The sequence below is a fragment of the Felis catus genome, chromosome C1, assembly GCF_018350175.1.
Source record: "Felis catus isolate Fca126 chromosome C1, F.catus_Fca126_mat1.0, whole genome shotgun sequence".
Taxonomy (NCBI): Eukaryota; Metazoa; Chordata; class Mammalia; order Carnivora; family Felidae; genus Felis; species Felis catus.
This window is the reverse complement of record NC_058375.1, coordinates 23723620-23750541: the sequence shown is the minus strand read 5'-3', so window position 1 is coordinate 23750541 and position 26922 is coordinate 23723620. Positions and strand designations below refer to the sequence as shown.

At 54.8% G+C, this 26922-nt stretch overlaps 1 protein-coding gene across 3 annotated transcripts; it reads right to left on the bottom strand.

Moving 5' to 3' along the window:
• Positions 1–1356: 1356 nt before the first annotated feature.
• Positions 1357–24867, bottom strand: SERINC2 (serine incorporator 2). Of its 3 annotated transcripts, XM_019836557.3 has the most exons (11): positions 24815–24867; positions 24240–24290; positions 12748–12909; positions 11762–11952; positions 11293–11372; positions 10683–10820; positions 9369–9538; positions 7673–7763; positions 7236–7377; positions 2778–2993; positions 1357–1912 (listed from the first exon to the last, which is right to left on the bottom strand). In XM_019836557.3, the coding sequence occupies exons 1-11, from the start codon at positions 24827–24829 to the stop codon at positions 1777–1779; spliced, it is 1392 nt and encodes a 463-aa protein (XP_019692116.1). In that variant the 5' UTR covers positions 24830–24867; the 3' UTR covers positions 1357–1776. The 3 variants fall into 3 exon arrangements, with proteins under 3 accessions (XP_019692116.1, XP_023114169.1, XP_006934583.2); XM_023258401.2 differs by lacking the exons at positions 24240–24290; positions 24815–24867 and adding an exon at positions 21785–21909; XM_006934521.4 differs by lacking the exons at positions 24240–24290; positions 24815–24867 and adding an exon at positions 14745–14849.
• Positions 24868–26922: the final 2055 nt, after the last annotated feature.

Here is a 26922-nt window from a genome sequence, read left to right as displayed (position 1 = left end):
CCCCCACCCCCATGCCCTGCACACCAGCCACCCCGCACTCCTCGTTAGCCTGGAAGGCCTCTCTCCCTCTCTCTCTCTAAGAATTTCTCACTTATTTATTTTTTGTTTTAGAGAAAGAGAGAGCATGCGCGGTCAGGGGAGAGGCAGAGGAAGAGAGAGAGACAGACAGACAGACAGACAGAGAGAGGGAATCCCAAGCAGGCTCTATCTCATGACCCTGGGATCATGACCTGAGCCAAAATCAAGAGCCTGATGCTCAAGCTACTGAACCACCCAGGCTCCCTCCCCGACGTTCTCTCTTGCTCACATGATGTCCCCTCTGCCTTCTCCCATTCCTCTTGACCTGGCTGGCTTCCACGCATTCTTCAGGATGTCTGGCCTGACTCCTGGCCCGTGTCAGGTGTCCCCGCAGTGCACCCCTGTGCACCTGTGCTGCCTCCACCCCTGCACCCCCCCCCCCACGATCCAGGAGCTCCCTGGAAGACGTGTCCCTGGCCACTGCACCCCCAGCACCCGGCAAACCCAGTCACGTCCATGCCGATCTGTCACACCCACACATGGAAGTGATGCCTGGCCTACGGTCAGTCGTGGCTCACACCAGGCCCTGGGGCCGAACCAGGAGCCTGTCTGTAGCCCCTCTCCCTCCCTGCATCACCGTGCACCTTCGGAGATGGGAACTGATCGTACTCTTTGAGCACCTGCCAGGCACGTCACGGAGGCTGCTTCATCCGTGCCTCCCAACAGCTTGGGAGTGGGTGGCGTTTTCCCGGCTGATGGATGAAGAGCCAGAGCCCAGAGGGGAAAGACTTGCCTGGAGTCCCACAGAAGCCCCACGGCTTCCAAGATTCACTGGGTCCGAGCCAGCTTGGCTGACTCAAGTGCACGCTCTTCTCCACGGCACACTGAGTCCGGGTGATGGGTCAGATTCTTCTCCGCGTTCCCTAAGGCACCTGACCCAAAGCAGGTGGCAAGGACTATGACTACAGCAGGAAGGAGTAGGACCCTGGAGGCAGGCCAGAGGTGGGCAGGGGCTCAGGGCTGGCACTGGTAGGACACCAAAGATGGCCTCCTCAGCCACCCTGCACAAACTCCCCTCTCCAGCCTGACTCTGGCCTCACCACCCCTCGTGCAGACACTGTTCCAGGCCCTTTCCTGGCCCCCAGGCTTCCTTTTTCCAAAGCCTCTCCTTCTCCAGTAGCCTGTCCCGCCTCCACCCCAAGGCTCCCCATGACCTACAGAACAGAGCCCAGGTCCCTCCTCTGACCCCCTCAGCTCTGACATTCTGTGTCCACCCCCACACTGGCCCCAGATGGCATGGGGGCCGCACCCAGGGTGAGGGGCACAGAACATGGGGAGGCACGTGCACTGGCTTGTTTATTGCATAAAGTCTTGGAGACTCGGTAAGGCACGGAGTCCGGGAAGGGGGCGGGGTGCCCTGGGGGACGTGGTCAGGAATATCCAGGCCTCAGTGCTGGGCACCCCATCGTGGGGAGTGCTCCCACTCTCCGAGTGGCTCTGAGTGCTTCTCTCCTTCAGGACCCTCTCCTGGGGAGCCTGAGCATAAGGGGCCCTTTTTTTTCCCAAGAGGGGAAGTACAGGTGACAGGGGACAAAGGTAAGGAAGAGGCAGCTCTGTGGTCCGGATCTCATCCCTGAAGGCACTAAGAACAGGGGGCCCAGCTCAGAGGCGAGTCCTGGAGGGGGGTAGGGGTAGGGGCTCAGCGTGGCAGACTCACTGAGCCCGGAGACTCCGAGCGGGCAGGCTGCAGGGGCCGCCTCAGCTGAAGTCTCGGTTCGGCAGGAGGAGGGGGGCCACCAGGGTCCACAGGTAGAGGAGCAACCCCGCCCAGCTGGCACAGATCTTCACCCACACGGCCGTCCACGTGCTGATCATCTTCCGGGCCTCGCCGGGTCTGCGACACACCATGATCCCAGTGAGCCGGGCCCCCGGTGCCGTGACCGCAGATCTGGCCCTGCCCTTACGACCCCGGTGCGACCTCTGACCTCGACTCTGGCTCTGACTCTGTAACCCTAGCCCCCCTCTCTTGATAGGTTTGACACCTGGCCTTAGCTATGTCTTTGACCCCAGATGTAGCTTTCGACAAATACCACCGACCCGACCCTGACCTCAATTTCAACACTGACCCCGTCCTAGACTATGTTATAACCTCACTTGGGGATCGTGGAGCTCCAGTCCTGACCTCCAACCTGGCCTCTGACCCTCAATCCTGTAACTCCATCCCTGGCCCCTGGTCTTATGACCAAGTTCTGATATCTCTGACCTTAAATCTGCCCCTTGACTCTTAAATCGTAGCTCCTTGACCTGGAAACTTCAATCCTGGCTTTACGGCCTGCTAGCCCCAATTTTAACCCAATGGCCAAATCTGTGACTTTGTGTGTGCCCAATCCCAACCCTTGACCTCATGACTCTTACTCTTGACCCTGTGACTTTGATTCTAACCCCACACCCTAAATCCTAACCCTCCCTCCGTGAATCCCAACTCTGACCTCAGAATGCAAATCACCACCCGTGATCTGTACACCCCCATGTGCCCTGCACAAGCCCGCGGTCGCCTCCTTCTCAGGGGCTTAGCGAAGGTGCCAGCTGCCAAGCAGGGAAGCTGGGGCACGGACGGGCAGGCTCTGTGGAGGGTCCTGGACATCACCCAAGCCTTGAGCATCAGGAAGAACCCAGGGAGGGGCCAGAGGAGAGGACACGTGTGCCCCACACATCCTGGCACGGCGGGTTCCATCCGTGCGCGGCCAGGCTGCACGCACCTGTACCAGTTGGTGAGCGTCATCATTATGTGCAGGGACGCGAGCACCAGGCAGAAGTGGAAGAAAGAGTAGCTGTAGGTGACGCCATCGTGCTCATTGTCGAAGGCCCGGCCCCCGCAGGTCGCCACCTGCTGCTGCTGCGTGGCCTCCAGCGCGGACGGGCACTCCTCTGTCTGCATCAGGTTGTTAACCTGCCGGTGGTCCGAGGAGCGCAGACTGCAGGGGGAGGGAGGAAGGAGGCAGGTGGGCAGTTCCGGGCGGCCTCGTGAGCCCGGGCGTCGGTCACAGCAACGGGCACAAAGGTTCTGGAACCTCGGGGCCCGGTGACCTGCTGGTTAGGCGCTGGGCCCAGAAATTATCTAACTGCTTTGACTCTGAACTCCACTCCCACTCCCTCCATGGCCTGAGGCAAGACACGTGACCTCTCTGAGCCTCTGTAAAATTGGGGAGAACGGCACCTCCCTCGTAGGCTTGCCAGGAGGATTAATAAGGTAAAGCCCCTCGCGCTATGCCCAGCACGGAGTATAAACTAAGGAAACCAGCACTGCTACTCAGGTTGTCCACTCGCCAGGTCTGGAAACAGGTACTGAGCACCCAGTACCGCCAGTGCCATGCCAGGTATGCCGTTCACTAATAATGTTAATCGTTAAGAATGCTCATTTGCTATCAAGTTCGTTTTCCTTCTACTGGGTGAGCGGTTTTACCAATTATGTCCCCTTTCTTCGTGTTTATAATTTAAAAATACAAGAGTAATGGTTTTTTGTCATTTCTTCTCTGTAATGAGGTCTTGGTATTTTTAACAGTATTTAATAGTTTGAGACACAAGGCAATTTTGCGGATCCAACTTGCATTTAGGAAAAAAGTGACAAGAAGGAGCTCTGGGCCCCAGCCCCACCCCATCAAGTGGAGAAGTCACTGACTGAGCTTTCGCTGACCCCGATCACCAAAACACCATGCTGACATCTAAGACACAGGAGCCCAGGTCCCAGGGACGTAGCTGGGCATAGCTGTTCACACTTCTTTGCTTCCTGGGTTCAAAGAACTATGCTAAGAGCAGACAGGCCCTTGGGGTGCCTGGATGGCTCGGTCATTTAAGCATCTGACTCTTGGTTTTGGCTCAGGTCATGAGCTCATGGTTCGTGGGTTTGAGCCCCACCCCAGGCTCTGTGCTGACAGCATGCAGCCTACTTGGGATTTCTCTTCTCTCTCTCTCTCTCTCTGCCCCTCCCCGGCTTGTTCTCTCTCTCTCTCTCTCTCTCTCTCTCTTTCAAAAAATAAATATATCAACATAATAAGAAAGATAAAAATAAAAAAAGAACAGACAGGCCCCGGGGCTCTCAGAGCCGCTGCCCAGTGACCGCAGGCCGGGGAGGCATGCGTTCCGGAAGCAGTGGGCAACAGCTCGGTGCCTGGATCGCCACCAGCAGGGACCATGTCCTCAAGGTCTGCGGCCACCACATGCTCACGGCCTCAGACAGGCGGCTGCTCCTCCTGACCCTCCAGTTTCCTTTTCTGCAAATCGGAGGTGATGTGGGCCTTTCCAGGTTGAAAAAGGGATCAAAGGAGGTGATGAAGAGAGACGTTTGCGAACTGCCCAGGCTTGGCTTGGAGAAAGGGTTTTGAAAAAAAAGGTCAAAACAAAACAAAACGTGCAACGGCCTCAAAGTGTTCCGAGACAGGTGTGCTGCTCTTAGGGGAACGGGCCCTGACCGGGATGGACGACTCGGGGAGAAGAGAGGAGCGGCACAGAGGCTCCCTCCTGGCCATGAGGGGAGACATGGGAAGCGGCGCTGGGAGCCACGTGGGGCCTCGAGGAGGCAGTAACGAGTCAGCCAGATTGAGCGTAAACAGCAGTTCTGCTCAGTATTAGCGTCTGGCGACCCTCACAGAACAGTCACTCACCGCCACCCAGCTGTGCAAATAAATGTTCACAGCTATTGGCAATAAAAGCAAACACTTGGCTCCCACTCCCTGCCAAGTTCTTTTCTAAGTGCCTTATACATACTGACTCATCTATAATCTTTCAACAATCCAGTGAAGTAGGTACTATTTTTATCCTTATATTACAGATCAGCAAACTAAGGCACAGAAAGAAAGGTTAAGTGACCTGCCAGAGATCACCCTGTTGGTGAGTGGCAGTGACAGGTTCAAACACAGGCAGTGTGGCTCCAGGGTCCATACCGACAAACACTTGCTAAGATGCCCCTTTAAAAAAAGTTGTAATTGGCACAAACAACAGACACTCAGATCAATGGAACGGAATAGAGAACCCAGAAATGGACCCACAAACGTACGGCCAACTAATCTTTGACAAAGCAGGAAAGAATATCCAATGGAATAAAGACAGTCTCTTCAGCAAGTGGGGCTGGGAAAACTGGACAGCGACATGCAGAAGAATGAACCTGGACCACTTTCTTACAGCAGACACAAAAATAAACTCAAGATGGAGGAAAGACCTAAATGTAAGACAGGAAGCCATCAAAATGCCCAAGGAGAAAGCAGGCAAAAACCTCTTCGATCTTGCCCACAGCAACTTCTTACTCAACACGTCTCCAGAGGCAAGGGAAACAAAACCAAAAATGAACTACTGGGACCTCATCAAAATAAAAAGCTGCTGCACAGCGAAGCAAACAATCCGCAAAACTAAAAGGCAACCAACGGAATGGCAGAAGATATTTGTAAACGACATATCGGATATAAAGGGTTAGTATCCAAAATCTATAAAGAACTTATCAAACTCAACACTCAAAGAAAAAAATAATCCAGTGACGAAATGGGCAAAAGACATGAATAGACACTTCTCCAGAGAGGACATCCAGATGGCCAACCGACACATGAAAAACTGCTCAACATCACTCATCATCAGGGAAATACAAATCAAAACCACAACGAGATACCACCTCACACCTGTCAGAATGGCTAACATGAACAACTCAGGCAACAACAGATGTTGGCGAGGATGCGGAGAAAGAGGATCTCTTTTGCATTGTTGGTGAGAATACAAGCTGGTGCAGCCACTCTGGAAAACAGGATGGAAATTCCTCAAAAAATTAAAAATAGAACTTCCCTAGGACCCAGCAATTGCACTACTAGCATTTATCCACGGGATACAGGTGTCCTGTTTCGAAGGGACACATGCACCCCCATGTTTATAGCAGCCCTATCAACAATAGCCAAAGTATGGAAAGAGCCCAAATGTCCATTGATGGATGAATGGATAAAGAAGTTGTGGTATATATATATGTGTGTATATATACATATATATGTGTGTGTGTATATATACATATATACATATATATACATATATACATATATATACATATATATACACACACACATACATATATACATATATATATATACAATGGAGTATTTCTTGGCAATCAAAGAGAACGAAATCTTGCCATTTGCAACTACATGGATGGAACCGGAGGGTATTATGCTAAGCAGAATTAGTCAGTCAGAGAAAGACGAATATCATATGACTTCACTCATATGAGGACTTTAAGACACAGAACAGACGAACACACGGGAAGGGAAGCAAAAATAATATAAAAACAAGGAGGGGGACAAAACATAAGAGACTCTTAAATATGGAGAACAAACAGAGGGTTACTGGAGGGGTTGTGGGAGGGGGGATGGGCTAAATGGGTAAGGGGCACTAAGGAATCTACTCCTGAAATCATTGTTGCACTATACGGTAACTCATTTGGATGTAAATGTAAAAAATAAAATTTAAAAAATAAATTAAAAAAAAAAAGTTGTTATGTGGGTGCCTGGGTGGCTCAGCCGATTGGGCACCTAGTTCGGCTCAGGTCATGATCTCACGGTTCGTGGGTTTGAGCCCTGCATCGAGCTCTGTGCTTGGAGCCTGGAGCCTGGAGCCTGCTTTGGACTCTGTGTCTCCCTCTCTCTCTGCCCCTCCCCCTCTTGTTCTCTCTCTCTCTCTCTCTCTCTCTCTCTCAAAAATAAAAATAGACATTAAAAAAATTTCTTTAAGTTGTGTGATCTTAAGTATGAGCTGCCCCCTCTCAGGTGACACTGTAGGGGTCACGACCACCCTGGGCATTGGAGGTTACCCTCTTCCTTTTATGAAGAGGAAACTGAAGCTCAGAAAGACCACACAGCAGGTGAGTGACAGAGCCTGTACCTGCTGACCCCAGTCCAGGCTTCTCCCCTGCCCCCACAGGCGCCTGCCCCTACCGAGCTGGGCAAGTCCCTGGCCCAGATGTGCAAGAAGCGTCCCTGGCCCAGGAGGCGGCGTCCAACCCTGCCTCCGCAGCCCAGTCATGCTGTGCCCCCCTGAGGGACTCGGTTTCTCCACTAGCACAATGCTGGACATGCACGTGTCGAGCGCGCCTCCCGGCCCGGTGTCTTGGCTCCCACATCTTCCCCTTGCTTACGCCATCAGGCCCCGCCAACGTGACACCTCCCCAGAAGCCAGACCCCCCACTCTACCTGATGAAGACGGTGCACAGGATAAAGATGATGAGCCCCACGATGCTCGGTGCATCCCACCAGTGAGTCTCGTAGCCCTCGGGGCCTGCCAGGATCGTCCCGTTGCTCAAGTGGGTCAGCAGGTGAGGGTTGCATTTCTGGTCTAGGGATGGGAGACCGGTCACCCTCAGCCCATGCAGGCCAGGTCTGAGGTAGGGCAGACAGCCAACCCAAATGGACAGACAGACATACAACTGACCATCCAAATCCTTAGCAGACAGATGACAGGGAAATAGATCCTGGAACAGAGAGGGTCCTCCCACTCCCTGAAGGACTAGCATGAGGAACAGGCTGGTCTGAGGTGTCCCTGACACCTGTGAGGGTCCCCAGCCCCCCCAGAAGGTCGCTACTGACCCAGGAATGAGCCCAGGCTTCCTCGAATCCAGGCCTGTACTCACCAGGGACACTGGACAGGGCCAACCAGGTGACAAATGTGGTGTAGAGCGTGATGACGGAGGCCTGCAGCAGACCCGAGTTGGGCTGGGCATCCTGGCAGAGGCAATCCATCAGGAAGACCCCGTCAGAGGTGGGGGACACCCCACCCACACCTAACCCACTCCCCCCCAACCAGGGGACCTCAGAAAGCCCCAGCACCCTAGGGCCATCCCACCCCACACCCTTCGGGAAAACACAGTACCCAGGCCACCCACCACCCACCCGGCTGCCCAAACATGGAGTCTCCGTTCTTCCTCTTAACAAATCATCTCAGTCGCTCCCCTGCTGAGAACGCTTCACTCTGAATTAAAGCCCTCCGGGTTCACCCCTGCTTTTTTCTCCGCCTGACCATGCCCCCTGCCCCCTCAAGCTCCTCCCCGCCCACCTCCCACCGCAGGGCAGCCACAGTGGCCTCCTCTCTGTCCACAGAACCCACCAAACCCTCTCCCCAACTCAGGGCCTTTGTACTCGCTATGCCTGCATCCGACTCTAGATTTTGGCTCAGGTCACGATCTCAGTGTTCATGGGTTCAAGCCCCACATCAGGCTACGCACTGGGAGTGCAGAGCCTGCTTGGGATTCTCTCTCCCCCTTCTCTCTCTGGCCCTGCCCCCGCTTGTTCTCTCCATCTCAGAAAGAAAGAAAGAAAGAAAGAAAGAAAGAAAGAAAGAAAGAAACTAACTTAAAAAAAAAGCACAGGGTCTGGAGCCAGTCTGCCTGTTCCACCCCTAGCTCTGCCCCCTACCCGCTGGGTGACCTCAGGCGAGTGTCTTTCCTCCTCCAAGAAAGTATGAAAGTGGAAAGTGGGGACGGTGATGGTGCACGACTAAATGACAGGACAGGCGCCATCGACTGGTAGCTATTGTTATTCTTCCCCCTCTTCTCCACAGCTGTATCCCCAACACCTACACAAGAGGGCCTGGTACACAGTAAGTGTTCCGGAAGTATTTGTTGAATGAATACTGATTGCTGTGTGAGCTGGGACAGAGGGATCACCCTCTGTGGGCTTCAGTTTTCTCACCTGGAAATAGAGGCTCTGACCAGAAGGGAGGGTCCCCACCTTTCTGCTAAAGACCCTCAAAGGCTACCCAAGCTAGCTGTGAAGTCCCTGGTGGGGCGAGATCCCCAGCCACGAGGCACCCCTGGGCTCAGAGGCTTTCTGAAAAGCACACGATGACCTGGGGAGCCCCACCCATTACCCTAGATGTTCTGGGAGTAGAAACTGTGGAGCTCCCAGCACCCCTTGTTGAGGGGTCTAGGAATCGTTGCTCGGTGGTCCTCCCTGATGGTCTCCCGATTTCCATAAAGACAACAATGATAACAACAGTTAATGTCTGATGGATACTTATACTCCCGACCCTGTTCTGTGTGTTCACAAACTCTATCTCCATCCTGCAAATAACTCCAAAGACTAGGTATTATCCTCATTTTTACATTTGAGAAGAGAAAAGCACAGAGAGGTTAAGGCACTTTCCTAAAGACACCCAGCATGTAGATGTGCAAACTGGGACTCCAACCCAGGGAGGCTGACTTGGGAGTCCACACTCTTAGCCCAAGCCTCTGTGACTAACAGCCCCGTCCCAGGACCCCAAGGTTCCCACCAGAAGTCCCACACACCAAGGGGCCTGGCATCAGGATGGGCAAAGACAGGCGGGCTCACCTGGACCTTGGGCAGGACGGCGACAATGGAGACGCAGACACAGAGAGTGAGGTTGAGGCCGATGAAGACCTTGCCCTCGTAGCAGGGGCCGGGGTGGGTATAGTAGATGAACAATAGCGTCACGGCCGCAATGGACAGCGTGTAGAAGAGGAGGGTGAAGAAGAAGAGGCCTGGGCAGGAAGGGTGGCAAGCAGCAGAGTCAGGAGGCACAGGGACCCCCGAGCCCTCCGGGGGCCTGTCGGGCAGTCCCCTGTGTGAGCCCTCAGCTTCCGCATTGGAGGAATGACATCGGAGTCTCCTGAATGTCTGTCATTCACCAACACCTGAACTGAGACGGCTCCCTTGCCATAAAGAAGTTAACCATGCAAAGAAATATGACAGACACACAACAGTCTTTTAAAAAGCCAACTGGAGGGGCACCTGAGTGGCTCAGTCAATTAAGCGTCCGACTTTGGCTCAGGTCATGATCTCACGGTTTGTGAGTTCGAGCCCCGCATCGGGCTTTGTGCTGACAGTTCAGAGCCTGGAGCCTGCTTCACATTCTGTGTCTCCCTCTGTCTGCCCCTCGGCCGCTTGCACTCTGTCTCTTGCCTTGTCTCAAAAATAGACAACCGTTAAAAAAAAAAATTGGGGCGCCTGGGTGGCGCAGTCGGTTGGGCGTCCGACTTCAGCCAGGTCACGATCTCGCGGTCCGTGAGTTCGAGCCCCGCGTCGGGCTCTGGGCTGATGGCTCAGAGCCTGGAGCCTGTTTCCGATTCTGTGTCTCCCTCTCTCTCTGCCCCTCCCCCGTTCATGCTCTGTCTCTCTCTGTCCCAAAAATAAATAAAAACGTTGAAAAAAAAATTAAAAAAAAAAAAATGAAAAGTCAACTGGATGCATAGTGACCTGCTGAAGCCCTGCTCTCTGTCAGAGAGACCAGCCTGAGAGGCGTGAAACCAGACCAGCTCCTGAGTGAGCCTTTCTCCTTCATCGGCTCAGAAAGACAGCTGAACAGGCACCCATCCTGCCACGGGGGCTTCAGTGACCGAGTGTCATTTGGCTGGGTCTGGGCTGGCTGTGCGTGGCCCGTCCTGTGGGAACCGCTGAACTCAGACCCCGCCAAGGCCTCTCCGGCTCGGCTCTCCTCTGACCACCCCTTCAAGTGACCCCAGAGCCAGCTGCCCCTTCCCTCCATCTGCCCTGGACAGTTCAACTGCTGCCCTGGGGCAGGGGGCTGTTCCAGATGCCCTCGAGGCTTTCCTGTAGCTGCGGGGACGCCCTGACGCTCAGGAAGTCCCAGTCCCCGGGGTCTGGAGGCTGAGTGGCGGTGCTCACCTGCATACCAGGCCCGGGAGTCACGTTCCTCGGCCTTGCCCAGCCACCGCTGGTTCCAGGAGTGCGCAAAGTCGATGAACAGCACCAGCTGGATGAGGATGAAGAGGAAGGAGCCCACGACACCACAGTAGAACCAGACTGGGTGGGGAGAGGGGAGGGAGAGGTGAGGGGAGAGGAGGCGAGGCTGTAGGGGAGCAGCCTGAGCGCCGGGCTTCCTGGGATTTACGCAGCAGGCACGCTCCCGTTGTCTCCCTCTCACACACATTTATCCAGTCGACAACCGTTCATGCCACGCCCCTGCGATGGCGACACTGAGAAACAGCAGAATCCCTGCCCTCAGGGATGTCCCTAGCCATGCACAGAGATGCTGCGTGGCAGGTGGCAGGGTCAGGCTGAGGCACGTTCCGCAGGCCCCCCCACGTTGTCTAAAGGCCATGTGGCCAAGCACCAGGGTGCTGTCTCCCTGGGTGGCGGGGGGGGGGGGCAGCGACCCGGCCAGCAGCCTGGGGTCCGTGTGCCGAGGCAAAGAGCAACCCCCACCAGTGCTCCTCCCTCTGGAGACCCCACCTCCCCCCTGGGAGCCCCCATCCCTCCCACCAAGGCCGCCTACCGTTGGAGAAGGAGCCGTCAGGGATGTAGAATGCGCCCACGGTGATGCCCACGAGGACCAGGAACTTAAAGAACCAAAATCTATTGGGGGTGGGGAGGAGAGCCAGGGGGGCTAAGTGGGGGGTGGGCCCCAGAACTCCCACCCCCAAAGAGCAGGTACTGGGACAGGTGAAGAGGGACTTTCTACTGGTCTGCTGGGCACAGAAAGTCTGTCCTGGCCCTTGAAAAACCCTGAGGGACAGAGGGAAGGACCAAGCTGGAGTGACAGTGATCACCCAGGTTCCTGCCCCCACCGTGTCACTACAGTGCTGTGTGGCCTTAGCATGTTCTTGCCCTCTCTGACTTACTCATCTGAGAAGTGGGAGCAACTAACTGAGCTGATCTCTGTGCTTTGGTGGCTCCTGAGTGGGGGCAGGGCCTGGAGCTGGGGTCGGGCAGGGGGTCCTAGCTGCGGGCAGGGGCGCCCTCACCCGTTCTGGATGGCAGCCCTGGGGTCCCGGCTGCTGCGCACGCAGAGCATGAGCAGGGTGAAGAGGAAGAAAAAGGCTGCCGTCGCAAAGCACATGCGGTAGACGGCGCGGTGGCCGAGCAGGGAGCCACAGTCGATGTGGCCCTGCAGGACGACGGGGGTCCCGGCCCCCTCCTCACACACCCACGGCAGCTGAGGGGAGAGAGAGCAGCGTGAAGGCCCCTGCCCCCGGAACCCCGGGCCGACTCTGCCAAGGCCTACCAGGAGGGAAGCCCCCTCCTTCCCCTCCATCTGCACCCCTGCCCACCGCTGGGGCTGAACTCCCGAGAGTGAGCGTCCCCCCCCCAACCCGGGACAGATGGGGACACGGGGTCCAGTCACAGGTCGTGACTCTCTGCGTGTCTCCCTGCTGTCGCACCTGCAGCCTCAGGACCTCATGGCTCTGTCGAAAGCAGGGTTCCCCCTAGTGCTCTCCTCCATCACCCACATCAGAACCCCCGGAGATTCTGGGGGAAAGTGAGATTCCAGGGCCCCTCTCGGAGTCTCTGAGGCGGGGGCTGAGAGTCTGCATTTCTAGCACACTCCCCAGGGCATTCGTACCTTCACACACGCGCACGCGTGTCAGAGCCACTGGCCTAAATGTCGCCCTGGATCTGTGCCAGGCTATGAAACGCGGACAGGAAGGGAAGAGAGGACCCCAAACGGGGCTTGAGCACGAAGGAGGGGACAGCATGGCCCGGGGCCAGTGTCCAGGGGACAACGATGATTAGTAAGATTCTCCAAGGGAGACTTATGAGAAACCAGAACTCCCACGTGAGGTTCAAACTCTCCTCCCCACGTGAAGAAACGCCCCTGTCACCAACCCGGGTCACTCCTGCCCAGCGTCCTCAGAGGGCTGGGCACCCCCAGCCTGCAGCAGCGGGGCCTTCGCTGCAGGCCAGTCCTCCAGGCCACCTCGCTCCCCTGCCTGCCCTCAGGGCCGCTCACCTTGTAGAGCTGACTCTCCACACCAGGGCTCAGCATGATGATGGACACCAGCACCCCCAGGAAGAGGAAGGCCGTGAAGATGAGGCGGGTCACGGTGGAGTTAGGACTGGAGGGACAGCAGCTGCACAGGATGCAGGGGGCAGAGCCGCAGAGGCAGGACGCCTGCAGGGGAGGGCAGGACGGCACCCTTACTCCCCCCCCCACTTCCCCATCCGAGCAGGAGCACCCATGACCACCCCCCCTTCCCTGTCCCCGAATCCTGGCGGAGCCTGCTCTCCTCTTGCCAGACAGGGGCGCACCTCCTCCCCAGATATTATCCTATTTAACTTACAAGCCCCAGAGGAAAGCAAGCCTCGAAAAGGTTGGGTCACACTGTTTCTGATGCAGGGGGAAGCAGAGTGGTAAAAGATAGATAGATAAATAGATAGATAGATAGATAGATCCATCTAGAAGACCAGCTCTGGCCCTGATAAGCTGTGTGACCGTATTTAACTCACTCAACCTCTCTGAACCTCAGTTTCCCCTTCTATAAGGTGGGAATCATAACGGTACCTACTTGTCACAGGAATTTTATTTCATTTTATTAATGTTTTATTCATTTTTGAGAGGGAGTGAGCAGGGAGGGGACGGGGCGGGGGAGACAGAGGATCTGAAGTGGGCTCTGAGCTGACAGCAGTAAATCCGATGCGGGGCTTGGACTCACGAACTGTGAGATCATGACCTGAGCTGAAGTCCGGACACTCAACTAACTGAGTCACCACATGCCCCAGGAATTTTAAATTGTAACCCGCTCAGGCTTCCTTTCTCCGCTCCCTGCTTAGTTTCTCTCCATAGGACTTACTATCATCTGACTAGCCTTCTATTTTATTCATGTGTGTCCCCCCCCCCCCCCCGCCCTGTTTCTAGCACGTCAGCTCCACCAGGGCAGGGGTTGTGGTCGTCCCAGAAAGCGGGGGATAGCGCCTGGCTCACAGCAGGAGCTCAGTGACTACCTAGTGAACAAAGGCAAAGTGTCTGGCATAGCCCCAGACATATGTTAAGACCTCAAGAAACATTCAGAGAAACGCCTGCTGAATGAATGGAATGTAGAATTGTGAGTGGCTGTGATTTCCTGCTCCGGGGCGGTCTAACCCTTCCCCTCTCCCGGCTCCTCTGCCCAAACTGGCGCCAGTCAGCCCCTGGCCTCCCTGGGACTGGCTAAAATCACTCTGGGGGCTGCTGATGCCACAGTATTCACAGCTGGTGCCCCAAAAGAAGGCTGACCCTCCTGGGAACCGGGCCCGCCACCAGATATACCTGGTCATCCGTCTATCTTCCCCCAAACAGCCCCAGCTCCTCACCCAGGCATTTAAGAGTCAACAGCAAGAAAGACACCGGCTCTGCCCTCCTACAGGAACACACTCAACGATCATTACGCCTGTCCTGGTAGGTGCTGCCCTGAGAGTCACTGAGGGGGGCCCACTTTAGACTGGGGGTAGCGGGTCCCCTCCCTGAACAAGTGACATTTAAGCTGAGCTGGAGAATGAGGAGGCCCTCTCCCGACCAAGGGGAAGAAAGAGTGTTCCAGACAGAGGGAACAGAGGCGGAGGCTGCTCTGGGGCAGGCAGGAGCTGGACGATGGAGGAAGAGGAAGAGGCCGTTGTGACGGAAGCTTTGGCGAACAGGGAGTGGCGAGGCTGGCCAGGCTGGTGGGGCCCGGCAGCCATGTGCAGAACCGTGGTGTTGACCCTAAGAGCAGAGGGCATCCATCAAGGGGTTAAAGCTGGGGACAGGAAAAGCCTTACACTGCGAGACTGGCTCTACGGAGAGCAGGCTGAGAGGGACCCAGCACCCTACTTTCTGGACTGGTCATCAGACACGCAGCACACTCTGCTTGAAATGTAGCTGCCCTCCCGTCTCCCCTTCCCTTCTTCCCAAGAATAGAAACACCCCTGGAAATGCCCCGTTACCCATCTCTCTCACCCGCACAGCCAAGTACAATGAAATGAAATACTTGCAGAATGCATTTCTTCTTCATGGTCCAAATCATAACTTGAACAGCAACTCGCGGTTACACGTTGCGGCACTCACCGCAAGCCCTGCCTCCTACCCCCGGCCACCTTCTGGGGGGTGAGGGGACAAGCAAATGCCAGAAAAGTGTTTTACAGACATAAAGAACATTCTGGCTATCAGACAGGCTGGCTATGAGTCCCATTTTACAGATGAGGAAACTGAGATCAGAGAGGTTAAGAATGTGCCAGAGTCACCCGGCAAGTGGACAGCGGTGCTGAGAGCCAAGGAGTGATAGTGACAGCTATCCTTTATGAGTTATCCGGTCCCAGGCACCCTGGTAAGCAAGCACCTTTACCTACATTAAGTGTCGCTGACACTATGGAGTAAGTGTGTCGTAACCTCCCACGTACAAATGGGGAAGATGACTCAGACAGGCGACACGACCAAGGTCATCATACATAGCAAGTAAGCTGAAGACCTGGGGTTTGAGCTCATGTCCGTCTGTACCAAGGGCTCACTAGCTCATCAATGGCAGTCTCATTTAATGTCAAAACAGTCCCTCCAATGCCAGAAAAAGCCAACGGAGGCCCACAAGCACTGATCTCGGGAGCCAGAAGTTGAGGTGCCCGAGTCAGAGCCTGGCTCTGGCTTGTTACCATCTCCGTTTGAGACCTAAGAAAAGCTTCCCCACTGCAATCGGGGAAGGGGGAGGGGGCTTGGCCTTTCGATTCACTCTAATTCTTGGAGATCAAAATCCAGGTGTTGCTGACACTCAAAACCTCGGAATTTTCCCAGGGCCGGCAGCCAGACAGACCAGACCGGGGAGAGAAAGACACACACCAGCCGCCACCACCAGCGGCTTTCCGGTGGGTTCTTGGGCACCTTGCAATCGTTCCTACATTCTGACCGGGTCACTCCACCTCCAGCATCGTTGCTACAAGAACCTCTTCTTACAGAACTACCAGCTCACGCGAGCGAGGGCTGACACGTGCATACACGCATACACACGCGCACATGCAAGACCATCGCGGCACTGTTCACACGAGGAAAGGACTAGGGGAAAACTGAAAAGAACTAAATGCCCATCAAGACATCGTGGTCCTCCCCTAAGAGGGATTCTCTGCTGAATGCAGCAGATGTGTAGATGATACTTAAGTGGGTACGTGTAGCTAAACAGAATTCAATATAAATTATACCTCAAAAAAAAGTTGATTTTATTACTAAAGAAGAAAACTTTTTTTTTTTAATTTTTTTTTCAACGTTTATTTATTTTTGGGACAGAGAGAGACAAAGCATGAACGGGGGAGGGGCAGAGAGAGAGGGAGACACAGAATCAGAAACAGGCTCCAGGCTCTGAGCCATCAGCCCAGAGCCTGACGCGGGGCTCGAACTCACGGACCGCGAGATCGTGACCTGGCTGAAGTCGGACGCTCAACCGACTGCGCCACCCAGGCGCCCCAAGAAGAAAACTTTTAAATGAAGACAAGGGGCGCCTGGTTAAGCATCCGACTTCAGCTCAGGTCATGATCTTGCGGTCCTTGAGTTCAAGCCCAGAGTTGGGCTCTGTGCTGACAGCTCAGAGCCTGAAGCCTGCATGGGATTCTGTGTCTGCCTCTCTCTCTGCCCCTCCCCGGCTCTCAAAAGTAAACAAACGTTAAAAAAAGTTTTAAATTAAGACAAAAATAAAATGGACACGAAGCTTTAGGTTTTACGGGCCTATGAGAATCTCAAAAGACTGCAAATAACCTAAATGTCCTGCACCAGGGGCCAGGGGTGGTCCATTTACTCCAAGGACCGTAACAGGGGCAGGAAAGAAAAAAGTCACCGGGCTGCAGAGCAACACGGACTAACATGTATGATGCAATGTGAGAAGCCAAGGCAGCCACGGAGCTGCTCCTGTGCTACGATTACAAACCCCCTCCCCCAAATGCACTCAGGGGAACCGCAGCAACAGAGAGGCACCAGAACACTGGCTGTGTCCTAGCAGCAGCCGGGTCCTCGGGAAGGGGAATCAGGTAGCCCCGCGTCTCAGCATTTTCAGGCTGCAGGGCTCCTTGGCATTCAACTGGTCCAGCCTTTCTAATGAAGAATCACCCGGAAGGTAGCCCCTGCCGTTCCCACACTGCCAACAACGAGGAGCTCACCTCACTACTTGAGGAGCTCAAGTCATCGTCTCATGGTTTGTGGGTTTGAGCCCCATGTCAGGCTCTGCTGACAGCTGGGAGCCTGGAGTCTACTTCGGATTCTGTGTGTGTGTGTGTGTGTGTGTGTGTGTGTGTCTCTCCCTCTCTGCCCCTCCCCTACTTTTGTGCTCTGTCTCTCAAAAACAAACATTAAAAAAAAATAAAGCTGTATTGTTTAAAACCAACTGGCCCTCCACTTCTGCGTATTAGTCAAAAGCAAGGACTCAAACAGGTATCTGCACACTCAAGTTTATAATAGCGTTATTCACAACAGTCAAAAGGTGAAAGTCAACCAAATATCCATGGACCACGAAACGCGGTCTATCCATACAGTGGAATATTACCGAGCCTTAAAAGGGAAGGAAGCGCTACACATGCTACGACACAGAAGAACCTTGAGGACATTACAGTGAGTGACACAAAGCAGAAAGACAGAGAGCAGACTGGGGGGTTACCAGAGGCTGGGGAGAGGGAGGTGGGGATTATTACTGAATGGGCAGGGAGTTTTCAATTTGGGAAGATTAAAAAGTTCTGGAGATGGAGGGCTGGCAGCACAACAATGTGAACTGAACCCCCACACTTAAAAATGGCTACACTGGTCAGTTTCATGTGATGTGGATTTCACCACAAGAAAGAAAAAGGAGGGGGCAGTTTTCAAAGAAGAGTGAGCACTTAGCTAGGTGGGGAAGGGAAAGGTGTTCCTAAAAGGGGATTGGCACCTGCTAAGCTGTGAGAAACACTGTTGCTTCGGGGCAGCTGGCAAGAAAGGCTACAGGGGTGACGGAAGTGACGGCCAAGGCCCCTGCGGGCAGTGCCAGGGAGTCTGCACTTTATCCTGAAAGCCATGAGCAAGACTGGTGCGGAGGAAGCAGAGCATCAGATCTGCATTACAGAAATGTCACTTTGGGCACAGACGGAAGACAGACGGAGGGGGTGGTGGGCGGTTCCTCTGGGAACAGGGCGAGAGCGCTGGTGGAACAGATTCCAAAAGGGAAGGAAGACAGATCCCAGAGTTTTTGTTGTGTGCTTTAACCCACGATATTTCCCCCTCTCGTTCATCTGGGAAGGTATCATTTCGATATCATAAAAACAGATCTCCATTTTAAATATATATACCATGTTTCCTAAGATAAATTACAAGCTCCTTGAAAACCAAAAAATAAAAGGTTAAAATGCAATCTTTTTAAGAAAAAAAAAATTTTTTAATGTTTATTTATTTCTGAGAGCGAAAGAGCACGAGTGGGGTAGGGGCAGAGAGAGAGAGGGAGACACAGAATCCCAAGCAGGCTCCAGGCTCTGAGCTGTCAGCACAGAACCTGACGCGGGGCTCGAACTCACATGACTGTGCGATCATGACCTGAGCTGGAGTCAGACGCTTAACTGAGCCACGCACAGGCGCCCCGTTAAGATTTTATTCTTAAGTAATCTCTACACCCAACCTGGGGCTCAAACTCACAACCCCGAGATCAAGAGTTGCATGTTCTTCACTCATATGAGGACTTTAAGAGACAAAACAGATGAACATAAGGGAAGGGAAGCAAAAATAATATAAAAATAGGGAGGGGGACAAAACATAAAAGACTCTTAAATATAGAGAACAAACAGAGGGTGGCTAGAGGGGTGGTGGGAGGAGGGATGGACTAAATGGGGAAGGGGCATTAAGGAATCTGTTCCTGAGATCATTGTTGCTCCATATGCTAACTAACTTGGATGTAAATTAAACAATAAATAAATTAAAAAAAAAAAAAAAGACTTGCATGGTCTACAGACTGAGCCAGCCGGGCACCCCTAAAATGGTAAATTTTATGTTATGGATATTTTGCCACAATGATACAAAAAACTGGTCCCAGCAAGGATGGGATGCACCTTGTAGACTTCATGAACAGCCCCATTACTGGCTGAGTCAACCTAGGACTAGACGAAATACAAGAGAGAAGAGATCAGCCCCAAAACACTCAGTGCACGCTCACTTCCCCCTGCAGCACTAAGAGTAATAGCCTTTTCCCCACCGTGGAACTCAGTTTCCTCTGCCATAAAATGGGCTCCTGTGGGCAGGACAGTGAAGTGGCTCAGACAGAGCCCAGGCTCTACAATCAGACAGCCGGGATGTCACGGGCTTGACCACTTCCTCGAATGTGGTCTTGAGCATTTTACCACCCTGGGGTGCTTCGAGTAGCCACTGCAGGCCAGCCTCCTGCTAAATATACTGGCGTGTTCATCTCAGTTCCATTTAATCGTCCCAACTGAGAGAGGCCCCACCGTTCTCCCCACTTCCTAATCTCTCAGCCCCAGGGAGAGGGGACCAGTGACTGCCCACGGTCACACAAGCAGGGGAGATGGAGGGGCCAAAGTCACTGCCCTCACTAGGATCTGAGTCCCATAGTCTGACCCTTTCCTGCTCCCTCACACGTACAGGGCAGAGAATTAGATTCTACGGCAGGCAGATATTCAAGGAGGCCCTCCGGAAACATTCGGCCGTGTGCTGGCTTGCCCTGTGACTCCCATCCTGTTGTGCGCCCATCTTTACTTTATTTTATGTATTTTAGAGAGAGAGTGAGAGAGAGGACGAGCAGGGGAGAGGGGCAAAGGGAAAAAGAGAGAAGCCCGTTGTGGGACCATCTTATCTTCTCTGAGCCAGGACTCATGCTCGGCCCAATACAAATGCTGACCGAAGGGCATGATGGGCGGATGCAAATATGTCAAGGCTAGAAGTCTTCTCCAAGGATCCTCAGACTCCAGAATGTTCCAAAGATGCCCAGGAGCCCCCTATTAGAACTTTGCTCCTATGGGGCAAATCTCCATTGAAACAGGTTGTTATCAGTGTCCAATCACACCCAACTGCACCACTTAATACTGTGTGGCTGTGGAGAAATCACCTTCCCTCTCTGATCCAGTTTCATCATTTGTGAGAATGATTAACTACCTCACTGGGGTCACTGTGAGGACTGAATGACGGGATACATATATAGTGCTCACTGCAGTGCTGGCCTGTGCCACCACTGGACAGCGCCTGGACCAGGAAATCAGATTTTAATCTTGACTGTGCGGTTCCCTATCCGTTCACTGTGCAACCTTTGGAAAGTCAGCTAACCTCTCTGAGCCGCAGTTCTCTTCATCTGCGTATTGAGGGTTCGAGCAAACCTGTCATGTGGCTTCTGGTCTCAGCCTTGTCGGATTCCGTGACTCAGTGACCAGCTTAGGCCCCGGAGGGAATTCTCCACCCACCTTTCCAAGATGATAATAACAATAGCTCCGCTCACTATTGGCCAGGAACTGGGTGGGGCACTTTTCAATCTTCCTCAAATGGCATTATGGAGGAGGCGGAGAGACCAGGCACAGGGGACTGGCAGGTCGCCCCTCAACGGGTGCCACTCCCAAGCTAGCGCAGCCAAATGGAAATCTGGTCAACTTGGAGGAAGCTCTCCCTCCCCCACCAGGAAGCAAACCCCTCTTGGCCAGGAGAGCCAGCCCAAACCTAGAATTCACTGGGCAGAAAGGGATCTCGGGGACCAGCTCTTGATTCTGCACACGTGCGCCCACACAGACTTCACAGGTGGGTAAATGGAGGCCCAGAGAGGACAGGGACTGTCCAGAGACCCACTCTACAGCTTTTCTGTGCAGATATCGCTCTCAGAAAATGGTTGTGAAGTAAATCGCTAGATCCCTAAGTTGCCACCCTTACATCCCATCCTGACGCACACACAAATCAGGGACAAAGGAAAGCAAGTCCTGAGATTCAGCAGCCACCAGACCCCCCTCTTCCTCTCTGTTCCTCTTTGTGTAGGGCAGAGGGGGAGGGAGCTGCCTGAATGAACCTCGGGTTTAATGAGGGGAAGAGGGAAAGGAGAGGGGGCTGGGAAGAGGGAAAGGAGAAGGGGCCTCCCAGCCGGGGTCTGGCTGAAGCTCCTCCCCTTTGCTGGCTGCGGGCCCCAAAGCAGAGGCTGGCTGCCCCCCACCCCAGGTCCCTGGGCCCAGGCGCCCAGGTACTCCCCCCAGGCTCTCAATTCCTGGGTTTTCCAACCCAGAGTTGGGCCCGGTGGCGGTGACAAACCAAAACGACCTCACTCAGGGGTGGCTTAGAAAGGCGGATGGGGGCTTCCTCCCCACCCGCATTTCAGGCTATGGGGCCCAGAGTGGGGCTGGGGTTCCTTGGGGAACTGCCCGGCACTTAGCGTGAACCAGGCTGAATGAGGCAGAGACGGACGCAGAGAGACAGAACTGGACGGTAGGACAGACGGACAGACACCCGTGAGACAATAACCGATGGAGCAGCCACGGGCGGACAAAGACAGTCGGATAAACGAACGGACAGGAACAGATGTCAGACAAATACACATGGACAAACTGAGGCAGGCGGGCAGGGCGACAGGCTGACGGACGGACTGCCGGAGGGACAGAGAAAGACACACCGCAGAGAGGGGCAGGGACCAGGCGGGCCACACAAAGAATCATAATGTCCGAGAGGGGGACGAGGGGCGCCCCGCGAGGAAGTTGGGCCAGCGGGGGCCGCGGCGCGCACCCCCACCCCGGGCTCTGGGCCTCAGTGTCCCCAGTCCCCGGGAGGGGCGCCCGCCCAAGGCCCTCCCCTCCCCCCGCAACCCCGGCGCGCCCCGACCCCTCCCCCCCGGCGGTAACCCGAGCCCCGGACACCAGCTGTCCCCGGCGCCCGCGGGTCCGGGATGGGGGTGGGGGGACCGAGGGACACGGGGACCCGAGGGGCGAGGTGGCGGGGTGCGGGCCCCGAAAGACAAGTTTGGAGGAAGGAAAAAGAAGAAACTATTTGGAGGAAGACGACGGGACAAAAGTGCGGGGCCAAAGAAGGAGCCGGCGGCGCGCGGGCGGGCTCGGGGCTCGGGACTCACGCAGCTGAGCAGGGAGCAGGCGCCCAGGCAGGCCCCCATGGCGGCGGCTCGGGGCGCGGGGCGCGGGGCGCCGGCGGCGGGTTCGCTGGGGCTCCGGACGCCCGTCCTGGCCCCGCCCCCGCCCCGCCCCGGCCGGGCCCCGCCCCCGCCCCGCCCAGCCCCACCTGCCGAAGCCGCTCGTCGCTTTCCGGCGGCGCTCGGAGCCTCCCGAAACTCACCTGGGGCAGGTGCGCCCGGGCGAGACGGGTAGGGAAAGTGAGCGGGGGGGGGGGGGGGGGGGGGGGGGGGAGGCCAGGATTCCCCGCGGCCGTGCGAGCCGTGCCGCCGACCCGACTCTGCCCCGGGTGCAAGTCCTGGTCCAAAGCGAGGGTTTGGAAATACCGAGACCCGGGTTCGAGTCCGAACCAGGCCACGGTGCGACCTTACAACACTGCCCCCCCTCCCAAGGCGCTGAGGCCAAGTTGTGGTCACCCCAAACCCCTCGGTGTAGAGCCTCTACCCAAAACATAGGTGTTGAATGGCGCATGATTAGATAAAGAAAGTTGGGCAAGTCGCTTCACCTCTCTGAGCCTCAGTTTCCCCATCTGTAAAGTGAGGATGCCCACCTCATGGGGCTGTTACGACACATAATAGATACCTGACAAATGTGAGCTCTTCATCATCCCTGTTGCTCCTAAGACCCCGGCCCCACACTCTTTCAGCCATCCTTCCCTCCATCCACCTGTTGACTCCTGTCTTGGGCCACCCGCTCCCCTGAGCCATTCCTGCTGGCCGGCTTATTGCCGCCTAGAGATGCCCAAACTCTGGCCCCCAGCTAAGGAGGTCAGAAGGGGTGGGTGGATCACATTTCCAGCCGACCACACTGCAGGGTAGGTGGGAGAGACCCAGAAGGGGAGCTCTGTAATTACTCTCAGTTTACCCTCCAGCCCTCTCCTCACCCAACCCTATACAGATAATGTTAGGGCAGGAGGTCTAGGTGCCTCACAGCTGGCCCTGGGGCCAAAGATCTGGCCTGACTGCCTCCTTGGGTGATTCATAGGGTGTCAGGCTATTAATTGTGACCAGGACTGTTCCACAATCACACCCAACAGTTTCCCTCCTCCACACTTTTGTCCACATGACTGCCTCCCCCGCCGCCACCGGAAAGTCTTCCCCACTCCCAGAAAGTCTTTTTTTCTCCTTGCCCCCCTTTCTTGGAAGACTTTTTCTCCTTGCCCCCCAACCCCTTGGAAGCCTTGCTCACGTCCCATACCTATCTTCTCAGTAAAGAGAACCACCAACACCTCCAAACCACTACCCGTCCCAATTAGGAACGAATATCCGCCAGCTTCTATGTGTTTCTACCAAGCAGGCCCCTGTTATGGCCTCACAAATAACTAAAGTTACCACGAAGCTCGAGCATGTACCAAATTCTGTCACCCACACGGTCCCATTCAAGCCCCACAATAACGCTGAGAAGTAGACTAATTGCCCACCCCATCCAATTTGCAGATGAGGAAACTGAGGCTCAGGGAGGTAAACCGATGTGCTATATGGCAGCTGAGCACAGAACGAACAGTGGCCGTGACTATGGCGTGTTCTCGTTATCGTTACTCAAGGCCACACAGGTCAGAAGGGCGGGGCCGGAAGACCACCAGGCCTGGCCTTGACCTCAGAACCCAAGGTCTGCCCCTGACATCTCACTGCCTCTCTTGGAAAGCAGAGGTGACGATACCCTCTCTTTCTCTCCAGTAATAAATAGGCGCAGTGCTGGCCTAGTCTGAGACCCTCAAGAGACTTTGTCCAAGTCGCGTCTATGCCAGCACCAGGCCTGGCACGCAGTAGGTGGTTGGTGCTTGCTGAATGAACGCATGTCTGAATTCTACTGTGAGCCTAGTTTCCTCAGCTTGGTTGTGACTGGTCTGATCCCCAAAGAGCCCATTCCCAGCCCTCTTCTCTCCAGCCATCCTCTGTGTCTGGAATGCTACCAAGCAGTTTAAAGTGAGCCCTTCTCACAGTTGTCCACCCCTGGGTCAGCTTCTTCTGACACGTGTGCCCCAAGGGCCTAAGGCTTCCTTCCTGAGCCTCTCCCTGTCTCCCACAGCCTGATCCAGGAGGAGGCGTCCAAAACCAAGATAAGCAATAGCTGGGGGTGGGGGTGGGGGTGTCACTTCACCTCCATCACCTCCCCTGAAATGGGGGTGCTCATGCTGCTTAACTTCACTGAGCGGTTGTGGACATGGAGAAAGCACTCGAAGCAAGAAGCAGTCGTCTGAAAGGAGGGAGGGATTAACAGGACCCCAAATACAAAGACCCAACCGCGTCTGGTTTTAGGTTGCCATTTTCCAGAGCAGAGTGATGCACGGCCATTGTCCCGGTGCCACCCTCCCCGAGATCCCCAAGACCGAGGCGCGCGGCCCCCACGGCCCCCATGGCACCCTGCATGGAGGGGCCGCCCGCGCTGTGGATAACTCACTGGGCTGCTTTCTCCTGGCGACCCCTCCTCCTTCAGCCTCATGCTTCTCATCTGTAAAATGGAGACCATGATTTTTGCTTGAGCTATCTCAGGGGGTTATTGAGAGGTGAGATGAGGAGGTAGATAAAGAGGCTTCGTTTCTTGCATCTTGCGCAGCCCGCCCAGCCCTCTCCCAGTCTTGAACCTCCTGCGTGGACCGGAGTCACTCTGTTTCTCACGCCTCCGGAGGCAAGATCACGGTCAGCAGCTTCTCTGAGCCTCACTGGAGGTGGGGGACTCAGGATCATTACAGCTTTTCCAACCACATCAAACTATGTCAACTGTGCCCATTGAGAGAAATATGCAAGAGTTCTTTGGTCCATCCCTCTGTGCCTCTCACCCAACCCAGGCAGGTGCTCAGCTCTCCAGATGCCAAAGGAAACAATCTCTACCTTCTTTGCCACTCACCCCAAGCTTTCTCCAATCTGATCTCACCGGGCCTCGGTTTTCAAATCTCAATATAAGAATAATCCCCTGATCAAGCTCCCAGTGACCCCCAGCATTCCCCGGTCCATTCTTGTCCCATCCTTTCTTACCATTCTCCCGTCCATAAGGACTCAGATGCACTCCCTTTGATCCTCCTATCTGCTGGGCCTCGCTCTCCCCACTGGCCTCCACTTCCTGCTTCTGACCCATTTAACAGAGTGGGGCTGAGGCTATCTCTCATGAATATGCATGTGGGATAATGAGGGCTTGGGACTGGAGGAGGATGTGGGAAGTGGTGTTCACCAAGCACCCTCCACCCGCTCTCCCCCTACCCAGCCCCCTACCAAGGCTGTCCTCCCCCCTCAAGGTGCATGGGAGTTTGGGGCAAAGGTTGAAATCATAGTCATAATCATAATCATAATCCACAGCGACCATTTTAAAGTGCCTACAACACGCCAGGCACCCTGCTAAGAGCATCACCTGTAAGATGCTTTTAAGGTGGAAACCATTCTCCCCCTTTAGCAGATAAGGACATTGATGCTCCAAGAAGTTAAGTACGGCACACGTGAGCCACATGTAGAAGGTACACGGTGATTACATGCAGGGCAAGGACGGAACCCAGGTTTTGTCGGGTACTCCTAACCCCCGCCACACAGATGCGCAGGACCAAGCCCAGAGCCCTCCCTGGTCGTGGGGTCACATTTGGACCTCACACCCCAGCAAATGAGCTCATAGTGGTCTTCGGTGGCCAAGGCTTTGGGAAAGGATCCAGGTACTGGAATCGACTCCCTCTGCGTGGAAACAGGGAAACAGGCAGACAGGTGTGTGCACGCAGTGCATGGTCCCACGTGTGCAGATAGATGTGTGCACGATGCATGTGCGAGCATCGATGAACGCACACAATGTCGTGCGTGCCTGGACGTGCGTGGGGCGGGGTGCCCCCGAGGCCGCTCGGTGTATGCACTGCTCTGCCACATTTGTCCCGTTTTCAACCAACACTCGGAGGGGGCCTGCCACGTGCCACGGGCCGGGGACTCCTGGAGGGACAGTCTGGTGGGCTTTGCACCCATACCCATATGGAGGGACCATACGCACTTTGCACCCATACGCGGTAACCCTCGGAAAGGATCTTTGCGGGAGGTGCTCTTTGTGGGGACGGGGCTAGGAGGTGAAAGAGAAGGTGGGTGAAAGCAGGAAAGGTGGGACACGGCAGGGTAGGAGCTGCCGGGGAGCCCCCGACACTTGCTACAAATGAGGAGTGAGGAGCCAGCCAGGACCTGGCATGGGCTCCATGAGGGTCACAGGTCTGAGGAGTCATAAAGGTCTCCGGATACCTTCCCTCACAGACATCAGGGGGGTGCCGTGAATGCACATGTGGGCACCGTGTGTGTGTCTGTGTGTGTGAGTTTACACGTGTGTGCACGGGTGTTTATGTGCGGTGTTTGCTTGTGGAAACGCATACATGGAGTACACAAGAGTGAATAGGGGACACGGGTGAATCATACACGGTGTGTGTGTGCACGTGGGGGCTTTACATGTCAGTGTGTGTGATACGTGATGTGTGTGCAGCAGGACCTGTGACTGTCAGGGAGGAGGAGGAGGGAAGAACGTCATTTGGCCCAGGCCTCTCATTCATGAGCCTCAAAAATTCACCAAAAAATATGGGGCGCCTGGCTGACTCCGTTGGTTGGGCATCCGACTCGATTTTGGCTTGGGTCATGATCCCGGGGCCGTGGGATCAAGCCCTGCGTCGGGCTCCACACTGAGCATCGAGCTTGCTTGGGATTCTCTCAATCTCTCTCTCTCTCCTCCCTCTTCTCTCTCCTTATGCCCTGCGTGCACACGTGCTCTCTCTCTCTCCTTCTCAAAAATACATATAAATAATTTTTTTTTTAAAGGATGGATGGGGGAGCCTGGGTGGCTCAGTCAGTTGAGCGTCTGACTTCAGCTTGGGTCATGATCTCACAGTTTGTGAGTTCGAGCCCCATGTCGGGCTCTGTGCTGACAGCTTGGAGCCTGGAGCCTGCTTCTGATTCTGTGTCTCCCTCTCTCTCTCTCCCACCCCTGCTCACGCTCTGTCTCTGTCTCAAAAATAAATAAACATTAAAAAAATAAAAATAAATAAAAATAAAAATAAAAAAGGATGGATGGAGGGATGGATATGTGATGATGCAAATATTGCAAAATGTTTATTGTAGATTCCAAGTGGGGAGGGTAT